The sequence below is a fragment of the Dioscorea cayenensis genome, chromosome 17 (assembly GCF_009730915.1).
Source record: "Dioscorea cayenensis subsp. rotundata cultivar TDr96_F1 chromosome 17, TDr96_F1_v2_PseudoChromosome.rev07_lg8_w22 25.fasta, whole genome shotgun sequence".
Classification (NCBI taxonomy): domain Eukaryota; kingdom Viridiplantae; phylum Streptophyta; class Magnoliopsida; order Dioscoreales; family Dioscoreaceae; genus Dioscorea; species Dioscorea cayenensis.
Window position 1 is genome coordinate 6,023,255 of NC_052487.1, and position 25,123 is coordinate 6,048,377.

The 25,123-nt window shown below is 32.2% G+C and overlaps 2 protein-coding genes across 3 annotated transcripts in view; both read left to right on the plus strand.

Moving 5' to 3' along the window:
• LOC120281067 (protein SEMI-ROLLED LEAF 2-like) overlaps positions 1-1,593 on the plus strand; it is a 3,439-nt gene extending 1,846 nt beyond the window's left edge. Inside the window, exons 3-4 of the mRNA XM_039288004.1 lie at positions 576-772; positions 1,042-1,593. Coding sequence (XP_039143938.1) covers positions 576-772; positions 1,042-1,268 — 424 coding nt within the window. The 3' untranslated portion in view covers positions 1,269-1,593. The remainder of the gene's footprint in view (positions 1-575; positions 773-1,041) is intronic.
• On the plus strand, positions 1,211-4,097 carry LOC120280195 (protein SEMI-ROLLED LEAF 2-like). Of its 2 annotated transcripts, XM_039286964.1 has the most exons (6): positions 1,211-1,347; positions 1,784-1,859; positions 1,957-2,046; positions 2,157-2,348; positions 3,671-3,711; positions 3,938-4,097. In XM_039286964.1, exons 2-5 carry the CDS (start codon positions 1,839-1,841, stop codon positions 3,701-3,703), a joined length of 336 nt encoding a protein of 111 aa, XP_039142898.1. In that variant the 5' UTR covers positions 1,211-1,347; positions 1,784-1,838; the 3' UTR covers positions 3,704-3,711; positions 3,938-4,097. The 2 variants fall into 2 exon arrangements, with proteins under 2 accessions (XP_039142898.1, XP_039142896.1); XM_039286962.1 differs by lacking the exons at positions 3,671-3,711; positions 3,938-4,097 and having other exon boundaries at positions 2,157-3,368.
• The last annotated feature ends 21,026 nt before the right edge of the window (positions 4,098-25,123 follow it).

A 25,123-nucleotide genomic window follows, 5' to 3' on the forward strand; every position in this document is an offset into this window, starting at 1 on the left:
TTCATTCCATTCTTTTTATGTGTGTTTATTTATATATTAATTCTTGATGAATGGCATGCAGTCTATGATGCTAAATGATAGAATTCAGAGTCTGAGTGCTCTCCAAGCCTCACTAAGGAAGCAGAGCAATACCTGTTGAGCAATACCCGTCAATTTTACTGCAGCCAGAGGAAGGTGCACAAAAGAAATCAGATGTCGTAAAACACCAGATAATAAACCATTTAATTCAGGTCAAGCTTGGCCAAAAATTTTTGCGAGGAGACTATTTGGTTCAAGAAGTTCAGATGACTCCGGTTACAATTGCACATCGTTGTTTATGTTTACTCAAAACATCATTTTAGTAGTTTCAATTGCACATTTTGTCAGTCTCATTTTCTTCAGCTACTTGTAGTCAGTAATTTCAATGAGGTTACATATTTTCGCTTCCCATGTCTGTGGGTGAGCTTTCTGTTGGACTTTCCAATAATCTTATTTAAGCATTATAGAGGAACATTATGCTTTTAAACAAAGTGTTTTTCACATGGACAACTCTATGTGAAAGTTAATCGAATGATTTCTTGCTCAATATGTTTCAGAGAGGAGAGTGAGAATCCTAAAGTTTGGGCTCGAATTTGCATAAACAAGCTGGCTGAGTTGGCCAAAGAAAGCACAACAATGTGGAGACTGTTGGATCCTATGCTAGTCTACTTTGACATTGGAAAACACTGGCCTCCTCGGAATGGGCTTGCTTTGATTGTTTTATCTGACATGGCTTGCTTTGTAAAAGGCTCAGGTAAGTCTTTGTAATGTGTTATCCTATTTATGAAGAAAACAGATTCTTTGTATCATATACTATTCAATTATATCCTTAGCATCCTTTAATTGAAAGTCTGAGTTAGTAGGTTGTCTTCTATCTTCAGTTAGGTCTATTAACGTTGCATTCTTTTTGGTATTTCCTTTCCGTGGAGTTAAATTTTATGGGTATTTTCTTGTAGATGTCAGCAATTTTGATTCTTGTGTAATACAAGTGTCCTTTCTTTTTCTGTGAATTATGGGACTCAGGTGCTTCCAGAGGTGCTTCTGCTGCAGCTTCTCAAGGCTATGATGCATCCAGGATTCCAGATGTTGAAACTCGAGTGGGTGCTCACCAGATATTTTCGGCCGTCCTTATCCAAACTCCAAATCATCCAAGGCAAGGATCAGAGTATCTCTACAAATTGAGGAAATGGAACTCCAAAACTTCATCAGCGTTTGCCTCACCTATTGCTTTACTTGAAAAACTCCGATAGGGAAAGGAGTGCATGGATGCAGATAAGCAAGTAAATGACATCGCAGATGATATCAAGGAAAAGGACATCGCCTGGAAAGGTTCACCAAATGTTTATAAAATGAATTATGCAATTATGTATAAAAGTGGAACTTCCACTCCCCCTCAGGCAACATAACATGCCATTCCATGTTTCTTTACTAGCTTCATGAATTTCCTGGTCATCATATATGCCAATATGTCTTCTGTATACTGGCTGCACAGGAAACTAAAAGTATCATGTTAACTGAAGAACAAACTGCGCAATTACTATCCGCATTCTGGTTGCAAGCCATTCAACCAGATAACCTGCCTTCAAATTTTGAGGCTATATATTACTCGTTCATTCAGCCTGACTCTTGTTTCTTCCCGTCTAAAGGCATTCTCACATCTTCATATTTTTTGCAGGAGCAATAAAACCATTTCTTATTTGCATTGTTTTAAGTTTTTACACAGCAATCACAGTAACAATCGTTTTTTTTTCTGTTGGTACTACAGAACTCAAACTATAGCAATATAATCCGTGCCTTTCAGCTATGCTTCTCTCTTAGAAATGCTGCTTTCAATTCTGGTGGTATGCCGTGTACCAACCATTACTTGTTGGTGAAACGATCATAATTTTCGGTCCACATTTCAATAAATGTAATCTCACAAGAACATTCATTTTACAGGTATCCTGGCACCTTCCTACCGATGATCACTTTTTTACACTAGCAACTGGAATGCTAGGTTTTGCCGGAAAAATATGTCAGACACCCGAGGTAACTGATCTGCTTAAATATTTGTTATCTTGCATTGTAGGTTCTCAGAATTGTCACCCTTTGATTGTTTATTCACAAGTAGATACTGAATCAAGGCATGTGCATTCCAGGTTGACCCATATTTAGGAGTTGGCGATGACACTCAAGTGTATACAAAGTACCAAGCAGATATAAAGGACTATGGTTCTGACATTGATCAGCAAGCAGTGACATCTTCCCTGATTAACTTGAGAAAAGTAGTGAGCAAAACTGAGGAACATATATTCGACATTATAGTTCGAGTCCTCGCCTCTTCAACCGGTGTAAGTTCTTATCCATTGGTTTTCAATATGCTTTTTTGTATGTGTCAGTTATGATGTAGTGCTATTATTGCATGGTAGATTAACAGGTCTAGCCATGTTTAAGTGGCGGGGTTAGGTATTTGGTCATTGATTTGTTGTTCAGTTCTGTACTATGCTAATTGTACATTATTAGGAAGGTATGCGCAACATAAAAATAATTTCATTGTTTGTATGACTGCTCATATTTTCTTTACTATACTTGTATGACTTGCTAAGTAAGTTTCTGCGAGACTAAGTAGTTTATAGTTCTTAGTTTGCAAAGTTTAAGTCTATGCTTAAAAGCTTCCCCCTAAATATATCTGGAGTTTCAGTTTGAAGTTTCCAACTATTGCTATTTTTTATACTTGACTGTGCTGTCCTTTTTTTTCTCTTATTGTTGCCGAGTCTTGAGAGGTTGAATTGTGTGATTTTTTTTTGTTCTATTCTTAAAATGAGAAATGTTTCAATGATATCTGGAACTGAACATGCTAACTCGTTGGTTTTAATAGTCTTGAGCATTTTGAAATTTTGTTTGATGGAGTTCTGTAGCATAACCCTTTATGTTTTGCTAACTGACTTTTGCTGGTGTTTATTAGCTATTTCAGCGTGTAGGAAATTACTAGGGAAGTCTAAAAAAGGCTTCATTGTTTTTAGTCAAGTTCACCTTTACACCCTGTCTCGTAGAATTAAAATTAAGGATGTTGAAGTTGAGACCAGTATTAATTATAGGTGAAATGAGTTTTTATTGAAGCAGGATTGATTCTGTTAAATCATGGTCCTTGTGAGAGTGATTGCTAGGCGGCATTCATAACACTGCACCTCGTCAATACTAAAGTTGGCTTCATTTTTTATGTTTTGAGTGTTTGGCTAATATGCATATATTGTTCATCTACTATTGATCTCTTGTTGCAAATTGTTTCAAATTCAATTTATTTCCCTATAATGTGATATTTAATAGGAATGGTATCTATGATATTTGCTATAACTAAGTTGGTAATCTGAATATGCAAATATCTATGATATTTTCTATGATTAAGTTGGTAATTTGAACATGCAAAAAGATTAATATAAACTGATATTTTTTTAAAATGATTTTTATAGTTTCATTTTTGTTTTGTTGTCTAAAATTCACAAAACACCTTAATTTTGTCCTTGGACCACCATGTATAAATAAATATCTTTTTGGGTACATCTCATCCTTTGTATTTAGTGTTTGTGTTACCCTTCTGCCTTTGAAATCTGTGAAATTTGTGTTCAAGCTCTTGGTCCGTCATTAATTTTATCAAACATCCTGTTCCATTCAGTTGTGGGACGTTTGGCAGAGATCAAGGCTTTGATGGAACAGGTTATTTCCTTTTTCTTTTCTTATCTTTTCTGTATATATCATTCATCTGTCTTTGACCTTTCTACCCTGAAGTTGGGTTAGTGCTTACCAGTTTATTTTTATTTAGAACAGGTTATTAGGATTGCATGCTCTTTATACTTGCCATAAGTTCAATATTTCTTTTGTTGGAGTAATTTTTTTACTGAAGAATAAATTTATATTGTTGTTCTTATTTTTGGCATTGCAGGAGTTGGAGTATTGCTTGTGTATGACCTCCAATATTATGATGTGATTGTTGTTTTCCACCCACTGTAAAACCAAGTGTACATGTTTCCTAGGTTGTTTAATATGTACGTAAATTCCTTTTGTTTGGCTGGCCTTGAATTGTTTTGATACAAGTGTTTGTATAATAATAGTACATGATTTTTGAAGTATTTATAGAGCATATTGTTAATTTAAGATGATTTTTGTTAGCAATTCAAGAAAAAATTTTACTGGTGCAATTCAAAAAAATTTAAATAAAATTAATTTTGTATAAATTATTTTGTTCACGGAATAAATAAAAGTGCCTAAAATCATAACAAAATTTTATCAAAAAAGCGTGCCAACTCATCGTAAAAATGAAAAATTTTGTATATGTCACGTATACATTTGTCATTATTGTAGTAGTTATGATTATTTTTCCGTGCTAAATATTTATCGGACGTGGAGTGATAACACTCAGGGTTGGGTTACCCGTGAACCCGTCACTTTTACATCATGGAATTGTTCAGGAGTCCTTTTTTCCATGCAGAAAAGTTCATATAGATTAATCTTTTCCTACTTTTGTCTTCTCTGTTTCTGAAGAACTTAGTGTTAAAGATGAGATCTCTCAACAAGAACAAGGAGATGGTTTGAAAATCAAGCATCAATGAGACTTTTTGGAGAAATGAGACTTAGCCAGAAGAGAAGAAGCAACGATAATGATTCTGGGTGAAACAAATTAACGTGGTGAGTCGATCACATGAACTTAAAGATTTGAAGAGACAGAGAGGAAACGAGTGTGCATGCATGGTACGTTATGTCGGACTCCAGCAATATCTATAATCTCTTTCCGTTCACCTCCGATCTTTCTGTGTTTTTTTCCTTTCCGTCCTCCCTTCCCGTCTATCTTCGCCTTCGTCTCCTCCCCCCCTCGTCTTGGTTTCCTCCCCGTTGCCTCCGTCTCTTGCTTTTTTTTTTCCTTTTTATTTTTCTGGCTTTCTCGATTTTTTTTTTTAAATTTTAAATTTTTTATTTATCTTTTTGCATCAGTTATTCTTTCTTGTTTCAGGATTCTCATTTTGGAATTTTAATTTTTTTTAGGAATTCGTGATTTTTTTTTTCTGAATTTCTCTATGTTATTTTTTTTATCATTTTTCTTTTTTAAATTTTTTTTTTGGATCATTATCCTTTTTTTGTTAATTTTTTAACTCTCTTTTTTTTTAATTTGATTTTTTATTTTTAAAATATAATTATAATTTTTTTTTTCAATTTTTAGACTTATCCCATTTTTTATTCCTACTGTAAACACGGTTATATATCTTCCAATTATCACTCTTGTTTATTTCGGCTCAAAATATGGTTTTTACTTGTCCCTCTTGTTTACTTCCACTCAAAATATGGTTTTTTCTTGTTTATTCCGTTTTATATATTCCTGTTCAAAATAAAATCATATTTCTTTTCAAAAAAAAATCAAACTTATTTTTGGATGAAGAAACTAATATAGACAAAAATCAAATAAAATTTCGAGATTTGAATGATTTATGTTCTTTAAGTAACTAAACATAAGGAGTTGATATAGAAAAAAAAAATATACTAAATATATTTAAATAAATAATTTGTTTTACATTTAAAATAATCTAAAGCTACCATGGATTAACATCTATAAATATTGGTTGCTTTGCTCGGTGATAAATGTTCTGCAAACGGAATGGTGTGATGTTGTTGTGCAAAGGGAATGGTGTGATGCTTTCGTCTTTTATATTGTAGCTACCTAAGTCTTTGTATCCATATTTGTAGCTTGTAGAAATATTGTCATCAGTAAAATAAATAGTATTATTTTTTATTATATTCTCCATTGCATGATTAGAGCCCAAAAACAAAACATGACTATTTATATTTTTTAGCTCAACAAATTGATTTTCTTCTTGATCTAGTTTAAATAGCATAAAACGTTTTGTACGATAAAATTTCATAGCAGTCATGCCATTTGGGTAATAATTCCTAAAACCATTGTTATTATTATTGTCTTGATCATAATCATTCTCTGCATAATTGTTACCCTCATTATAATTTACAGGGTAAAAAATCCTATAAACAAGTAGTAGATCTCCCATGAAATCTACTATATATATTTTCTTTCTATTTAAGTAATTATTATCATGGGAAGCAATTTCTATTAACTCATTATTCATACCAAATTCAACTCGGCACACTTTACTATCTGCTTTAACAACATAAAATGCTCCATTGTGCCATATGACATCTTCAAGGATAAAATTACTATCTATCATGGTCCATGCCAAATCACCTGGCTTCCAAAATATTAATTTCTTAGCAAGGTAAATAGCAATTACAATATAATCCGAACTCTTAGAAGGATTTGCTGATATCACTGCTTTATTAATAAGTTTATCAAGTTTTTCTTCGGGCCAAATATTATAACCATCAAATGGCAATATAGGTAACTTGACTTGAGCTTTAATAAAAGGATTCAATAAATTTATATTAAGATTTATATCTATTGTAATTAACCAACCATATGAAGAACCAGCACAACGCCTTCCATGTAACTCGGGTATTTCCATTTGGTAAATCTTTTCCTCTAATGGGTTGAAAAACTTTGGGGAATCAATATCAAAGAAAAGTAACCAAGGAAGCTGCTTTTGAGGTGAGTGATATCTCTCTTTTGCCACCTCATACCATTGTGAGCATACGGCACCAAATCGAATATAGTCTGGAAATGAAAGAAACTTTGTTATTTCTTGCAACATGTCTCTCGGAAGATTTGCATAATCTGCCATAGTTTCTGCAAGTTCAATAAAAAAAAAAAAAAAGATATTATGCTTTCATGATTTCATAAAGGGATAATTTTAAATTAGATCATTAAATTCTAATGGAAGTAGGATATGCATACTTTATCTCCAGTTTATCAGCATATTAGATTTAAATGATATTATTTTATATTTAATTCAGATTTTTTAACAGAGAAAACTGGTTGATGTTTATATTTCACATTCTTTAAATAAAAGTATTATGAGTTTCCAAAAAAAAAAAAAAGTTCCCAATTGTTCTTAAAAAAAAAGTGACATGCTATGAAAATCCCCAAAAATCATGCAAATTTATGTAGTTTGCTTTTAAAATAAAATACTTGTAATGAAAGTGCACCGCTTCTCGTCCAAGCCAATGGTTTCTCATAGACAAATTTATGTAGGTTTTTAATAGTTTGTATTAACAATAAACAATTAGTTTAATTTTGAAATGATTTTATAAAAAACCTTTATTTATCCATTTAATTTGCATGATAACTTTTGTAATTTTGTAGATATTTTTTTCCTAAAAAGAATCCTCCAAACTCATATTTATATAATTTAATATAAATTTGAATACTTTAAATTTTAATAACTATCACCACATACATACAAAAGTTCCACCAAATTCTTTAGAAAATTATATATAATCCATTAGAACTCACTTGTAAACATAATAAAAAAGTTCAAATTATTCCAAAGCGAGAGAACCAATTAGGCAAACTTTCTAACATAAGGTGTTCTAAGAGTAAATAATAATAATAATAATAATAATAATAATAATAATAATAATAATTAACAAAAGAGCAAACCAAAAGTACCTATAAAGATCTGACGGATGTGACGCACAAAAACAAAGAAAATTGATGCAATATCATAATAAAAAAAAGAAATAAGAATTTCAAGGGATGCGAAGGAGACAGATTAGGCATTACCCTGAGAGAGAATCCCGTGATATTCAGTAATAGATAAATATATAAATAAGAATTATTGAAAAACTTAGATATCTCAATGGTAACCATGTTCATGATTGGCATATGGAAAATAAAATTGCGATATGATTTAATTGTTTTAATAATCACTCTATTTTAATTAAAAAGTTTAGAAAAATACCTTTATATATTCCAAAACCTTTTTTTTAATGTGCCGAATTTATCCTCGGATTATCGTAGATCTTATAACGCTGAACAAAAGTCCCACTCCTTTAAATTACAAGCCAGAATTGAGAAATAATCTCCTATTCTTCTCTAAATAGTGGTTAGGGTTAGAGAGAGCTTGTGGATTTTTCTCACAATAGAATTAATTGATACCTTCTAGGGTTAGAGAGGAGTCATATTTATAGAAACTTCATAAAATATGATAAACATTATTTAATTATTAAGTTCTATTTGAAATATGAAACTTCATAACATGATAAACATTATCATTGAAATTCTATTAAAAATATGAATCCCAATGTAATTAAAACCACTTTTGTCTTTAAGTCTTTATAATTTTAATTAATTATTCAACTCCATCGAATTTTAATTAAAATTTAAATTAAGACAAAAGCCCTAGACCAATTTACAATTTCACTTATCTCATGAAGTAAAATTATAAATTGACAATTTTACTCCTACACTCAAAACGAGATTGATTCTTAATCACTTTAAGTGTGCCTCCCTAGGTTTGTTTCAATTGGCAATGGGAGGATACCAAAGGGCATGGGTGACACCTAGCCAGCCTCGTGGCCCCACGTTGTAACCCAATTGAACACGAATGAGTAGATTATTATGAACATTTCCGATTATGATTACTATATGTGTATAAAACTTTCGTTCTTGTATCCCAACCGAGTAAGAGCCAAGGTAATTGTCAAACTCATTAAATACAATCGTATGCTAATAAGTAATAACTATAGTAGAGTAAGATTATCAAACTACAATTCGTGTCCCACACGATTAGTTTGACGGCTTTGACCAAGGTTTTCTAATCTCATATACTTATAATCATATATGATACTAAATCATTTATTTCCGGAAGAATGAATTTCTTTCTTGGTAATCACTCACAATTACTATTTGCCTGACATAGTCACACTTTGAAGTCGGTCCTAACAAAAGGTAAGCTGAGTCTAACGACTCTAGTAATAGACTAGGCGTCACAAGTACATTGTGATCATGATACCTTAGGTTTAAGGTCCACTCATGTGATTATAATTAATAGACAATCATTAACTATCACAGAGTAAAACCCATGTGATTGGATTTTTGTGAGTAATGTTCATATACACCAATCCTAGTGATACATTTATGACTTATGCTCCCATTATTCCATAGTGTTTAACTAGCACTTTTTGTTAAAATATATATCATATAAATCCTTACGAACATTTAACGCTTAATTAAAGATTTTTCCATTTACAAACTATGTCTAAGTATCAAACCCCTTCTAGTGCTCTCCTCTTTATCCTACAAGAGTAGAAGATTTAACTTAATACATATGGATTGCGATGTTCAAAACTGATTAAAATGACATCACAAAATTTATATGAACATTAAAATAAATATCTATTTAATAATATTAATAATGTAAAATACAAATCAAATGCACTATACAAATATTCTCGTTAGGGGTGAGCAAAACCGGGTACTCGACCCGGTTTTTAAAACCGGATCGGGTACCCAGTTTTTCGGATCAGTAAAAACTCAACCCGTATCGAACCCGGTTTTAACCGGATATTAAAAACCGGGTACCTGGTTTAAACCGGATCGGATATCGGATATCCGGATCCAAATTTAAGATTAATCTATTACTCCATGGATTTTTTTTCCTTTTACTTTTAACCTTAGAAGAGTTTAAATTTATTAATATATATATAACTATATAAATAATTAAGTATATAACTCTTTAAGTTTTTAAACGAGGGATTTTGATTTTTTTTCTACTTACGCCCTTGTAAAATTTTAAATTTATTAATATATATATAATAAATTTAAATTTTGTATGGTCTAAAAAGTAAAAAAGAAAACAAATCAAAATCTCTTATTTAAACCCTTTAAGATATATATAATTATATAGATATCTTAAAGGATTTAAACGATGGATTTGGATTTTCTCTTCCTTTTTGCTTTTGGACCATATAAAATTTAAATTTATTATATATCTAATTATTTATCTATATATAATTAGATATATAAAAGAATATATTAAAAACCGGATCGGATTCGGATACCCGGTTTTAAATTTCTCCCGACCCTTATCTGATCCGGTTTTCACCTTAAAAATTCGGACCGGTACCCGACCCTCTTTTCGGATCGGGTACCCAAAAAATTCGGATAAAAAAACTGGATATCGGATCGGATTATCGGATCCGGATTTTTTTGTTCACCCCTAATTCTCGTTGGCATTCGAGGGCATAATCTTAACAATTCTATCATAAAAAAAATCAAATACATAAAAAAGAATTAGATGGTTTCTTTCTTTTGAAAGTCAAATTTATATTAGATGTTCATATATCAATATAAAAAAAATTAGAAACATTGACATATGTGATGTTATACTTGGAAACTTCCAGCTGTTCTATGTTTTTTTCTTTTTTCAAATTTTAAAATTGGTAGTAATAACTTATGGCTCATGCCATAGTATTTGTTACTTAATTATTTTAATGTTAAAATAATTAAGTAACAAATAAATAAATAAAATCCTACAATTACCGGTGTGGCTTATTGGGGCCAAAGCGGTTTCTTTCTTTTATGATGTCATAAATATTATGACTCTATCACAGTTTTGCTGCAATGGAAAGAAAACATAAAATAAAACAAAATAAAAGTAAACAAAGAAAAGTATATATACCTTTATTTCATAAAAGCTAATGAATTGTATTCAAAACAGATTGGAAGTGAGATGATATCATGAGAGAGGAGAAACAAGTGATCTTTTATTTTTATTTTTATTATTAATTATAATCAAACCGTAGTTGTAATCAAAGTAAAAATAAAATTTTTATAATTACATTTTGCTATTATATTATCTAGATCCAACTCTAAGTAAATCGAAATCATAATCAATAACTTAGGGGTTGATTGGCATCATTTCTATTTTTTTGTTTCGTTTTTGTTTTGTTTTTCCTTTATTTTTGTTTTATTTTCAATTTTTTGAAAACAAAAATATGTTTGGATACACTACCTGGTGTGTATTTTTAAAAGCTGTAAACAAAAATATGTTTGGTTAGCACAAAATTATTATAATGTTTTTTTTTTTTACAAATTCATATTTTAAAATTTTTTTTATCAAACTTTATTTTTCATATTAGTTTACTTGATTATATTATTAAATAAAATTAATAATATAGACTGGTATTATATGAGTAAAAAATATCTCATAAAAATTGCACCATTTTAAACTAAAAAATATTTTGGCTCTTGCCTTAAAAAGTTTAATATATATATATATATATATATATATATTAAAACTAGATCCATCCGATTTTTTTAAATAAAAGGGAGAGGAGGGGCAATATAGAGACAGTCAAACAATTGGTTTTTACAAAATATTTTTTCAATATATATATATTATATTATATCATAGTTTATAAAAATCAAGGGTTAAACAAAAATCTTCATAAATAATTTCTAAAATATATTTTTTACACTATATAAACTAATTTTTAAAATATTAAGCCAAAATAATAAATTTTTATAGATATTTTTCTTAAAAATATACTTTTTAAAATTGTTAATATTAATTTGTAAAAAAAATTGATATTTTATGAAAAATAAAGATTAAAACTTAAAAGGAGAGAGAGAGAGAGAGAGAGAGAGAGAGAGAGAGAGAGAGAGTAGAAGAGGAGAAGGAGAGGAAGGGTTTCATGGTGGGAGGAGGAATTTTGGAAATGTTTCCAAAATAGTTGAAAATATAAAATTGTTATTTTTTGTTTTTTTGGAAACATGAGGATTGTTGCCAAAATTTTTGAAAACAAAAATAATGTAATACCCTAAACCATTGGATACCTATAAGAAATTTTATTTAGGGTATTACTACAGTTGTAGTAAGATTTTCCTACAGAGCAGTTTTGTTGAGAAACACAAGTGGGAAGCTCAAGGACGTAAGTGTTAAAGTTTATTGAAGAGTTGGGTTCACAAGTAATTAAAAAGGGTTGGATCTTAAGTGTTTCCGGAAACTAAGGACTGGAAGGTAAGGCTGTGGGGACCTTTTCGAAATACTGTGCTATAATTTAGGGACAGTTGGACAATTTGTAAGGATTTTTTGGAAATATTATTTCATGATTCAGGGACCATTGGTGACTTTTCAGAGATCGTTTTATAAGGAATTTTATTTTCAGGGACTGACAGTGAATTTCGGCAAACATTTAAGTTAAGAGACGGCGGCTCTCAACCTAGTTGCGACGGCGGCTAAGTCCGTGAATGTTTTAGGCCGATGATTTGAGGGCGGATTTTACTTTACCGGTTATTTTAGATTGTAATGAGGGGGCGAAGGTAGCTGTCGCTCTTAGAAGGGCAGTCTCTTAAAAAAAAATGGATTTGCTAGGAAAATTTATTTGATGGTGATTTGTGATGAATTTATGTTTCAAAAGCTCTTAAAGTTGTATTTCGCCAAAATTCTGGTTTTTGCGAAAGTTGGAAGTTATTTGGGAAAATTGATCTTTATTTACCTTATGTGCGCTATATATAATTATTTGAAATTATTGAGCCACTATCGACCAACTTAATTTTGCAGTTGCAGGAGCAAGACCCTATTAGTTTGCTTGTGCGAGTATAGAGCCAGTCAGGGCTGATTTAGGGTTGAAGTGTGTCCCTTTCTTTCTACTATTAGTGTCGTGATTTTGTAGCGGTTGTACCAGTATGTTGGAGAAATTGTGCTTGTTGTATCCGTGTATTTGAACCTTTAGCTGTGTAAAGTTGTTAATCGTGTTCTGTAAGTCTGATTTGTTTTTTTGTTTAGTGTGCCAGTATCTAGTTAAAATAGATTTTTAACAGATGAGTGCCACATTTACGTTGGAAAAAAAGGTGGGTGTGACAAACAAAATGCCAAATATATTTTCTCAGTTTTGTTTCCAAAATATAAAATCGAAAAAAAAAATGGCAATAATGGCAAACGTCCAATAGTTTTTTAAAAGTTTTAATAACATTAGATGATTATTTTTTTATGAATAATCAGATGATTACTTTAATTTGAGATTATTTTATAGAACTCTTTATTTATTCATTTAATTGTATAATTTTTTTGATTCTTTTATTTACAGATAATTATTTTTGGTTTTGTTCAAAAGATTAGATAACTTGGTTTGGTTCATAATCTTCTAGATTTTTAATAATAGTCACTAAAGTATTTACTTTTCATAGTAACGTTATATATATGTTTTATGAGCAAAATATTTATTTTTATGAAAAATTAAAATATTTAATAAATAAATAAATTTTTATTATTGCCACTGGCAAAGCATTGGTTTTTTTTTATTTTGGAGAGTTTAATAAAATTATTTATTTATTATGAAAATAATCATTTAATTTTTGCAGGGTTTAAAATAAAAATAATACTTCAACACCATTGGGGATAGCCCAGTGGTATGACACAAAAAATGAAAAGGGAATGGTAAATATTCGAATCCTTTTTCCGACAGTACTATTTATATATTATTCATACACTTTACATTTGGGTTTAGTACTGTTCCTCTACTTTGAGTGTGGGTACCTTGAGAGAAATAGTGGTTTCATCTAACAGATTTTCTTAGGAGTTCTGTAAACCACCATAACAAATGTACTTTTTAGCTGTTTATCCATTTGACAATTCTTTAAATGGGAGAAGCTTGTCGTCTATTAATAAAATAATAATAATAATAATAATAATAATAATAATAATAATAATAATAATAATAATAATACTTCAATTGTGCCGGTTTTAATAAAAAATTTAAAAATAAAATTTATTTAATATATGTAAGGAATTATATGTTCTTAATGTTTTTATTGCTTTTCTATTTTTTAAATTTAATGCGGATAATTTATGGCCTATGCTCTAAAATTTGTTTTGCAATTTTTTTAGTGGTGTAAAAGCCATTTAAACAAACAAACAAATAAATAAAATCCCCCGCTTTCTCGATAACCCACTGTGGTTTGCTGGGGCTAAGTTATTTTCTTTTTCCTTTTTATTTTTAAATATCAATCGTATTGTCTCCTTAGGATCTAGGCAAGTTCTCGATCCAACCACAATTATTTATATAGCTCACGGGAGACTAGGGAAAGGCACACCTGAGGCACAATGGCGCTTGGCTATGGCAATCTATTCCACAGCTCTTGGAGAGCAAGGCAAGTTCACTCTGGCCATGGCAAGCTAGCTAAATTACGTGAGCGTGTACACTACAAAAAATAAATGCTATTTGTGGCATATAAATTTGTGACAAGTAAAAGTGTTGCAAATTTGGGACGCAAATTGCAACAATCTGTGACAAAAACACCAAAACGTTGCAGAAAAAACCAAATTATGTCGCACAAAAATGATTGTTAAAAAATGTCGCAAAATGTGTCACAAACTTTTGGGATTCAGCATGTAATTGATTTGCAACACATATTGCAACACATTATTTGCAACGATTTATTGGCGTCACAAAATGTGTCGTAAAGTTTAACAATAAAAAACTTATTTTTCCCCAACTAAAAAAATAGGTTTTGGTTTGTGGATAATTGCAAGACAACTTCTTCATAGACATTTATTTTATTTTGCCAAGAATGAAAAGTTAACACATTATCTGTTTTTTTTCACAAATCTAGAAAATTACATGTGATAGAGTTAAAAAAAAAAAAAACCCTCTGCCCTTGTTTTGGAAAAATTGTTTTTTATTTTAATACTATTCTCTGCAAAAATACTTCTAGTATTTATTGAATTTTCACTTACTCTGTATTGTAAATTTTGAAAAATGGAGGATCCTAATAGAATTTTACCAAAGCCCAGTTCACTCTACCCTCCTTCCTCCCTTCCCCTGGAAACTATAAAAATGAAAGCATAAGTCCTTCTCGAGCCTATCGTCTTCTTCTCTTCATCCGTTCCCGATGAAGCGCTCGTCGTCGAGGAGGTCCGGCTCCACCGCCTCCCATATCAGCTCCTCCTCCTCTTTCTCCGGTGTTGATCTGCAAGCTTTCTGTAGTGTTGAAAGAAAAGATCAGATCTGGAGAGAAAACTCACAGCTCCAGTAGGTCTGCATTTTTACTTTACTAAATTCTGTATATAAAACACTATGTGCAGAGACAATATATATTACATTGTGAGAGAGAGAACTGGGCCTCTATCATAACATGAATAAGATATCATGGGCCCAAGCTCTTGAATAGCAACAACAACTTATAAACTTAACACCCCCCCTCAAGTTGGAGGGTGAGAAGATGATACAGACACACCCAACTTGGATAAAACATGCTGATGTTGAGGACCTGTGAGACTCTTTGTGAAGATGTCAGCCAATTGATTTTGAGTGGGCACATGTTGAAGAGTAACCAGTCCTGTTTTCAATTGCTCTCTAACAAAGTGACAATCAAACTCTATATGTTTAGTCCTTTCATGGAAGACTGGATTTTTAGCTATATGTATGGCGGCTTGGTTGTCACATTTTAACGGCACAGGAAGAATCGAAGAGACAGTAAGCTTATCTAACAATCTGGTTAACCATGCAAGCTCTGCACAAACCCTTCTCATGGATCTATATTCAGCCTCTGCAGAAGACAAAGCAATCGTTTGTTGCTTCTTTGATTTCCAAGATAAAGGAGTCTTGCCAAGCAAAATAAAAAATCCACTGACTGACTTTCTGGAGTTGGGACAGGCAGCCCAATCGGAATCACAATAAGCTGTTAGTTCAAAAGATGAATCTGAACTTATCAATATACCTTGATTTGGGTTATGCTTGAGATATCCAAGTGTATGCAAAGCTGCATCCATATGAGGTTTCCGAGGGTTAGACATGAATTGACTTAGAAACTGCACTGCAAATGTGATGTCTGGCCTGGTATAAGACAAATAATTAAGTTTGCCTATCAAACGTCTATGTGAGACAGGGTCCTCAAGGAGAATGCCTTCATCAGGCCTTAGTTTTAAACCTGCAGGCAATGGGCTGCAGAAAACTTTATGAGATCCACACTTAAAGTCAGAAAGGAGATCTAGAGTAAACTTGCGTTGAGTTAAGATCAAACCAGTAGCTTCTTGGAGTACCTCAATTCCAAGGAAATAATGTAAAGGTCCCAAATATTTTATCTTAAATTGTGTGTCAAGAAAGGACTTCAAGGCATCTATTTCTTGCTCATTATTGCCGGTGATCAGAATGTCATCAACATACACAGCTAAGAATACCGCAGAATTCCCTGATTTTTTGTAGAACAATGAGTAATCATTCTTTGAGTTTTGATATCCTCTAGTTCTTAAAGCATCTGAAAGTTTAGAATACCATTGTCTTGAAGCTTGTTTTAAACCATACAAGGATTTTCTTAGTCGGCAAACTATGTTTGGATTATGTACATCAAGACCTTGGGGAATGGTCATGTATATCTCCGCATCTAATTCTCCATGTAAAAAGGCATTGTTAACATCTAATTGGAACATTTTCCAATTCTTTTTAACTGCTACAGCAATCAAGCTTCTCACAGTAGTCATCTTTACTACTGGGGAGAATGTTTCTCTATAATCCACTCCTTCCTTTTGTGTAAACCCCTTAACAACAAGTCTTGCCTTACATCTCTCTATTGTTCCATCAGCGTGACGTTTGATTTTATATACCCATTTGCAATTAATGGGTTTATTCCCAAAAGGTAATTCAACCAAATCCCAAGTGTGATTAGCAATTAAGGCATCAAATTCTTGCTGCATTGCATCTTGCCAAATTGGTTCTAGAACTGCCTCGTCATAAGTGTTAGGTTCATGTATGGAAGTAATTGAGGCAAGCAAATTTTGATTGTTTGAATTCATGGCACTAAAGCAAATATGATTGGGTACATAAAGATGATTTGTTAAAGTATGGGAACAATTCAAAAATGAGTAGTATGAACTGGTATTGGTACTGCTGCAAACATAATCTTGAAGATAGGTAGGCATTGACCTTGTCCTGTTAGATCTTCTCACAGAGGGAATTGGCTCAATTGAAGGTGAAGAAATTGGTTCAATTGAAGGCACTTCATTGGATTGAGGATGAAAAACATCATGAGTACTTGTAGGGAGATAAGAAGGTTCAGTAAAATTGACATCATGAAAAGGAAAAATGTCTTCATGAAAAATTACATCTCTAGAGATAGAAATTTGGTATGTTTTGATATCCAAGACAAGATATGCCTTTTTACCAAAAGGGTACCCTATGAAAACTGAAGAATTGGCTCTAGGTTGAAATTTATCATTATATTTCCTAGGAGGAGACACATAACATAAGCATCTAAAGGATTTAAGATGAGAATAGGTTGGCTTGGTTCCAAAAAGAAGCTCATAAGGAGACTTTCCTTGCAAAAGTTTAGAAGGGAATCTATTGATGAGATATGTGGCAGTTAGAACACATTCCCCCCAAAATTTCAAAGGTAAATTGGATTGAAAAAGCAAAGCTCTAGCGGTTTCCAATAAATGTTTGTGTTTCCTTTCAACAATTCCATTTTGTTGTGGGGTGTAGATACAAGATGTTTGATGTATAATTCCTTTTTCAGCCAAGAAAAGTTTGGTTTCATGACTTGTTCCTAGCTCAGCAGCATTGTCAGTTCTTATGGTTTTGACATTAACATTGAACTGAGTTTGAACCATATTAATGAAAGTTTTTAGGACTAAAAAACCATTACTTTTGGTGCTGAGAAGATGTGTCTAGGTGGCTCTACTATAATCATCAACAATTGTTAGGAAGTACCTATAACCTTGGTGAGTAAGAGTATGATAGGGACCCCATATATCGACGTGAATCAGTTCAAAGATTGAGTTGGTGTTGATCTGACTGTGAGGGAAAGGCAACCTATGCTGCCTAGCTTGTGGACAAACATCACAAATAAATGAAGAATTAAAAGTGTTGATGCTGTCATGAAGGAATTTCAATTGTTTCATTTTACTCAGAGGCATATGACCAAGTCTATGGTGCCAAATTTTCATAGAACCAGAAGCCGATCCACAAGAGATGTTACATGAATTGTCTGACAAAACATCATTTTGAGAGGAAAAAGAAAATGGATTACAACCAAGTTGAACATTACCAAGACAAGCATGAGAAGTAGAAGAACAGGACAAAGCAGCCTTACTAGGAAGATGCAGCAAATATAAGCCCTTGTGAGCTTTACCAATCACCAGTGGCCTCTTCAGAAAAGGGCCCTGCAATATGCAATGATCAGATGTAAATATGACCCCACAATGTAATTGTTTGGTCAATTTTCCAATGGATAATAGGCTATAATGGAAAACAGGAACATGAAGAACATTTTTCAAGGTTATATTGTCAGCAATTTTGACATCACCAAACTGTACAACTGAAATTGTCTTCCCATTTGGTAAAGTTATAGGAAAAGGTTTAGGGAAATTGGTGAGTGTGATGAACATTTGGGCATTATGGCACATGTGGTTACTCGCACCAGAATCTATTATCCAAAGCATTGGAGAATCATCAAGTTGCTTGCAACTATTACTATATGCACATGAGCTAACAATATTATGAGGGAGTTCAGGAATTTTACCAGCAAAATTGGCGGCATTGATTGAATCAGTAATTTGAGAAGAAGCACCAGAATTGACTTTCACATTCAAGATATCCATCAGCTTCGTATACTGCTCTATGGTTAACTCAGGAACATGAACACTAGAAAGGTTGTTACTGTTCTGACTCTGTTGAGGGCCAAAATTGTAGGATTTGTTTGCACTTGACCAGCAAAGCTTCTCTGTCTCAGATCTCTATTTGGAAATCCATGTAGCTTGTAACATTTCTCCCTTGTATGTCCAGCCTTCTTGCAATAATCACAAAAATTAGGTGGTTTGCCTCGTCCAAAGCTTCTACCCCTCTGTGAACCTCTACCCGCATTATATGTGTTGCTAACATTCATGGATGCGGCTTCAAGGTTAAATTGACTGTTGGAGGACATCTCTCTTTGTTTCTCCTCTTGCATTAATATTGCATATGCTTGATTGACAGAGGGAAGAGGTTTAAGCATAAGGATGTTACCTCGCACTGCAGTGTAGCTTTCATTTAAGCCCATGAGAAACTGCATCAGCTTTTGATCTTCTTCAAATTTCTTACATGCTTGCATTGCCCCACAAGTGCATGGTGGAAAAGTCCGTAAAACCTGGATCTCATCCCAAAGTTTTTTGATTTTTGTATAAAATGTGGAAATGGAGTTTGAACCTTGAGATATTTGATTCAACTCCTTTTGTATCTGAAATAGTTGGGCACCATTAGATTGACCAAATCGTTCTTCCAATTCATCCCATATTTCCTTTGCCGTAGTTGAATACAACACACTTTCAGATATCTCTTTGGCTAAGGCATTGAGAATCCAAGAGATCACCATGTTGTTGCATTGCTGCCAATGTCGCAGATTTGGAGAATTCTCCTCCGGCTTCTTGCAGTCCCCATTGATGAACCCTATTTTATTCTTCGCTGAAAGAGTTATTGTCATGGCACGCTTCCAAGATCCAAACCCTAAACCATCGAAAACCTTGGAGACAAGGATCATGTCGGGATTATCCGAAGGATGAAGGTACAAAGGGTTTGCAATGTCACTGATGGAGGAATCTTGAGAAGATTGGGCTGCCATGGATGTGGAAAAAGAAGGAACAAATGGAAGACAAAAGAAATTCAAATTGATCTGAAACCAAGATCAAGAGATACCCGAGTTGATCGTTTGACTCTCTGATACCATGTTGATCTGCAAGCTTTCTGTAGTGTTGAAAGAAAAGATCAGATCTAGAGAAGAAACTCACAGCTCCAGTAGGTCTGCATTTTTACTTTACTAAATTCTATATATAAAACACTATGTGGAGAGACAATATATATTACATTGTGAAAGAGAGAACTGGGCCTCTATCATAACATGAATAAGATATCATGGGCCCAAGCTCTTGAATAGCAACAACAACTTATAAACTTAACATCCGGCTCATGCAATCTTCTCCGCTCCGGTAAACCACCGGCTTTGTTGTCATAGTGTTTCTTATAGTTATTTTTTGTTGGGGAGTTGAATTATGTTTTGGATTTTATTTGAAGTTTGGGTGAGATTTCAAAGGGTTTTCACATGACTTAGTTTGGATTTTGTTTTTTTTTTTTTTGTTAGATTTAATTTGGAATTTGTTCTTTTTTTGTGAGGAGACATCAGAATTGTTGATTGTTAGGGTCTTGATAGAGATATCAATCGTTCTAGCTCTGCCACTCCGCCGTGAGACATCGGAGCTTGTTCTCCGAGTATATGCTCTATATCTCAGGTGAGAGCCTCAATCATTCCGGCTATCCATTCTCAACAAGAGCATCGTATGCTTTTTGTGATCTTGAACAAATTCATGTTCGTTTCTCCCATCATTTAGAGATCAGTGTCAACTTTAATCTGCTTTCATTGTTTCATCGCTGAATTTTTCTAACTAAGGTTAGTTAACAATCACAATTTGAGAAAATTTTGGTCATAATCAATAGTCTTTTTAATTGATAAGGTTCACAGAATCACAAGGATGTTGGTTCGTAGACGAATGCTCTGCAAATCTGTATGATTTCTTGTGCTTCTTCGTATTCATCAGTAATATGTTTGCTTTTGTGTATCAATGAGAAAAATTCAAGGGCTATGGATCTATCACAAAGAAAATTATTCTGTTGTTATTTCATAGACAAATTCTCTGCAGATGTTATATTATGTTATCTGCTTAACACTGTTCATTAGATGCTTGTTTTATTGTTATTCCATATTTAAGTGCATTTTGTTTGTGAATGCATATTAGTGAGAAGAATTAAGTGGTTATTTATTCTCTAAAGAAATTTGGTTCAAGAATGTCTGAATAGGAATTAGGCAAATTTAGGAATGTGCATAGTTCTATACTTACATTTATCTAAATGTGTTATTTTTCCAAAATGGGCTCTGCTTTGGTAGTGAAGGACCTCCTATTCTGCTCCATTGTTACGCAAATCATGTAATGTCCATATTTAGAATGTTGAAGAATATACCTTATATTAATTGAGCTTATCATTATCGGATAAAAATTAAAATGTTTCGCTAATCATTCTCACATTTAAGAGTCAAATCATGTGCCATTTTTTCAGAAATGTCCTTTTTACTTTGAGTCACAAATACTTTACACAGAATAATCTTTGCTATTATTTGTGGTTATCGTATTTTTATAGCACTTTATTACTAAAGTCATATTTATTACAAGGTGTTTCACTTTTCATTGTTTTGAAATTCTTTGCTCGTTGGATTTTTTTGTCAATAACCAGATTAGATTATCAAATTTTCCTCATTCAAAGAGTATACATTATAGGACAATAACAGGCCTGAAAATTTATTTGAACTTCTTTTCAAGAGAGCTAATGAGAGGTTCCATGGTATTTTGAATTTTTTTTAATGTTAAAAATCAAGTTCCATGGTACACATACAACTATTTGGTGCTTAAGTTTTGGAGTTCTCAAGTGAATTCAGTGTTTCTGATTGAGTTGTAAATTTTCCTTCAATTTGACACTTAATTACCAGTATACAGTGCCTCAGTATAATAATCTGGTGCTTTGTTAATTCTACAGGATACCATGATAAATGACAACAAAATGTCACCAGATGCAGGATTACTAGAATCATTACACATTTCAAGCATCATGCTTGATGAGCTGGAGAATATGGAAAACACAATGTTCAGAAAACATTGTATTTCTACAAGTTTCTTTAGTGATCAGTTTTATGGTTTTGAAAGTGATGGAAAATACACTTGGTCTTAAGCAGATTGTCAAAGGAAACATCAATATGATGGTATTTCACCTTCCTAATATTCTCATCTCTCCGTTTGAATTTAACATGTTCATGAGAGCAATTTTGGTGCTAGAAAAACTAATGTCAACAAATTGACCATTAATTCAAGTTGTAGTTGTGGTACTGCTTTCTATTCACAATATTGATGATTCTATTTTTAACACAAACTTTTTTTGGTGTATGGTGGTATTCTTGCTATTGCTCAGCTTAGCTGAAACCTTGATGCTACTTACAATATTGTGATGGTCCCAAAAGAAAAGTATTTTGTTTGAATGATCATACAGTTTTTTACTTTGTTCACAAAGCATAATTTATTATGAGTGAACTTTGCACATTTTTCCTTTATTCCTTTTGGCTATTATTTACCGCCATCAGAGCCTTATCCAATCATCCTGTCATTTTTTTTAGTTAGCTTTACCCTCTTAGATGAAAAATTCCTTGATCAAATGAACTATGACGTATGAAAGAAGAAACCATTCCATGGAGATGGCTGTCTTTCTCTTTTCTAAGGAGCTAAAAGAACTAAAATAAACCCTGAAGACCCATTTTTAGATAACTTCAGGTTAGGGTTGTTGTTTGAATCCATATTCAAATGTTTGTATTTATCTAAATTTTCTGACAACATAATTTTTAATATTGTCTTCATGTAGGACTAGAACAAGCATGGACAAAAGCTTTGACTTATCAGTTTTTCATGCACGTTAAGGCTCTATAACATTTTACTGATGCTAAACATTTATATTGTAGTATCTTTAAAGAACCAAATGCATATTCAATATATATTTCTTGTGATAGCTTTTTTTTTCCCCTTTTTCTACTATATGTCATCAGAATATAAGTCATATTAATGTTGTAAGCTTAATGGTTGCTAATTACATATCAAAATGAAAGTTTTTGGGGAGTGTTTGAAGACTGCTCAAGTTCATGAGCAAATAGAGACATGCTCAATTTTATCAAACTTGTTTCAGAGGATATTATTGTTTTCAGGGCCATGTATGAATGTGTAATGGCAGACTGCTAACAAGTTCATGGACAAGTAGAGATATCACCAATTTTATCAAACTTGTTTCAGAGGATACTATGATTTGAGGAACATGTATGAATGTGCGTGTGCTCAAGGAGAGAGTTTATCCTACTGACTGCATTACCTTTTGAGGATTCATACTTATCACTGCATTGTCTTTTGCAGATTTAATAGTCTTCTTGTTTATGTATTTTACATTCAATTTGAAAAAACCTTTTAATCTTGTTTGCCATCTTTTATTGTGCATGGATTTATATGTTGAATATCCTTGCATTTCAGAGTCCTGGCTTATAGGAATTTATGGAGTTGCAGCTGTGGTTCCACAATTTAGCTATAAGAACAATATATTGTCTTTCTTTTAATTACTTCTAGAATTTGACTGATTTAAATTGCTTGAGCATGTTCGCATGCACCTTCACTCAATGGCTCATACCTTATCATCCTGTTCTCTCACTTATCTTTTATCATTGTCTTTAAGTGGCTTCCAAAATTCAGCACCATTGACCTTAGATTTTAGACACCTAGTGATCTAACAACAGAAAGAGTGCATTATTTTCTGGCTTTTTTAGGGAAATAGATTCTAGTTGATTCTAGTTTACTTATTGTTTGTGCACTCCCTTTTTATCCTAGTTCTAATACCATCTCTAAACAGGTATTCTGCAACTAATAAGAGTGCTAACTTTGAGACAACCATTGATCCTCATGCTTGATCTTTCACTGGAAAGGAAGATATGGATGACGGTCTTAGTTTATTCAGGTAAACTTTGATTTTTGTAACTGATTTTTTTTATTTAATCAAATTATCTTGATTTGTTAATTTGAAATTTGGATTCAACTCTTTGGATTTTGTGGAACTTCTTGTAGTGAAGAGTCACGCTCATCCCCAGTGGGTAATTCTTCATAACCGTATGCTTCTAATTTTATAGTTTTAATTTTAATTTGAGCATACTCATTTACGCCTATTACATTATTTTTGCAGTTGGAGAGGAGAGTTATGAATTTGAATCTTAGTCGATTGGAATTGGAAGTGGATAGAGCAATTTTAATGACTGGGAACAGTTCCAAAGTCCCTCCAAAAAAGTTCAGAAATTTTCTGCCAAGAAAGTAATTTACGCTGATGAAGGTAGAGTTTGCAAGATAAACAATTTGGTTGGATTTCAGCGATCTGAGAAAGCTACTAAATCCAGTAAATCATCCTTCTGATTTAGTAGCTTTACCAGTAAATCCAAGAAATTATTTATGTCATAGTATGCATCTATATCCTTGCGGTGAAACGGTCCTTGGGTCTAAGTGTCCACCTCCACCTTGATACAAGGTAACATCCATTTCCTTTCCAATGGTGAATAATTGCCTTTCCTTTCAGCTTTTTAAAATTCTTTAATTGCCCCTGCTCTATTTTAAATTTTAAATTTTTTATTTTTCATGCATTTCTTATACAAAAATTTAATTCACATGCGGAACATTGATGTAATTCCAGTTTTTTTTTGGGGGAAATTAGTACATTATGTCTCCATATTCCTTGTTCATCATAAATTACTAATTTTTTTTCAAAATTGTGAATCAACTACTATTAAAGACTTTTGGAGATACTATATGTTTAGTATCTGCAATCATACTTCTGAGACATACATGAGAATACTAGATGAGCTTGAGAACATGCATTTTAGTGAGGTAATTCTCATCTCAATTACAATGTCAAAACTATTCCTTTATATATATATATTGGAAACTAAGCATCTTTTTCTGCTGTTAGGGCATAATTGGCTGGGAGGAGTGATGAGCGCATGGCGAATCACAGAGATAATTCATGCATTAGAAGGGTAGAATGAACATGAATGTGGAGACACAATGCTCGACATTGTTATATTAGATGTTTAGACTATTATATTTTGTATTTGATTGCCCTATTAGATATTTTGACTATTACATTTTGTATTGACTTGTTGTATTAGATGTTTGGATTATTATATTTTATATTAGATTGAGATGTTTATTTTATAAAATATTTTAAAAATTATTGTTGAGGATTGTAAATTACATTTTAAAACAGGTTTATAAAAAATATTTCAAAAATTATTGCAAATAATTGTAAACGGTGTCATAGTTTTGTTTGTAATGAATAATTAATTTGCAACATAATTTGCGACAATAAAAATGTGTTGCAAAATGTCTCACAAATTTGCAACATAATTTGCGACACAATTTGCGACAATCAAAATGTGTCGCACGATTTGTAGCAAAAAATCTCACACATTTGCAACACATAAAAAGTTTTGCAACAATCAAAATATATCGCAAGAATGTTGCAAAAGTTTCACATTTGTGACACACAAAATGTGTCGCAAAAAAATGTCGCATATCTTTACAAATTGAATTGCAAATATTATCTTAGAAGACTTATGAATTACGATGAAATTTGTAATGTTTTC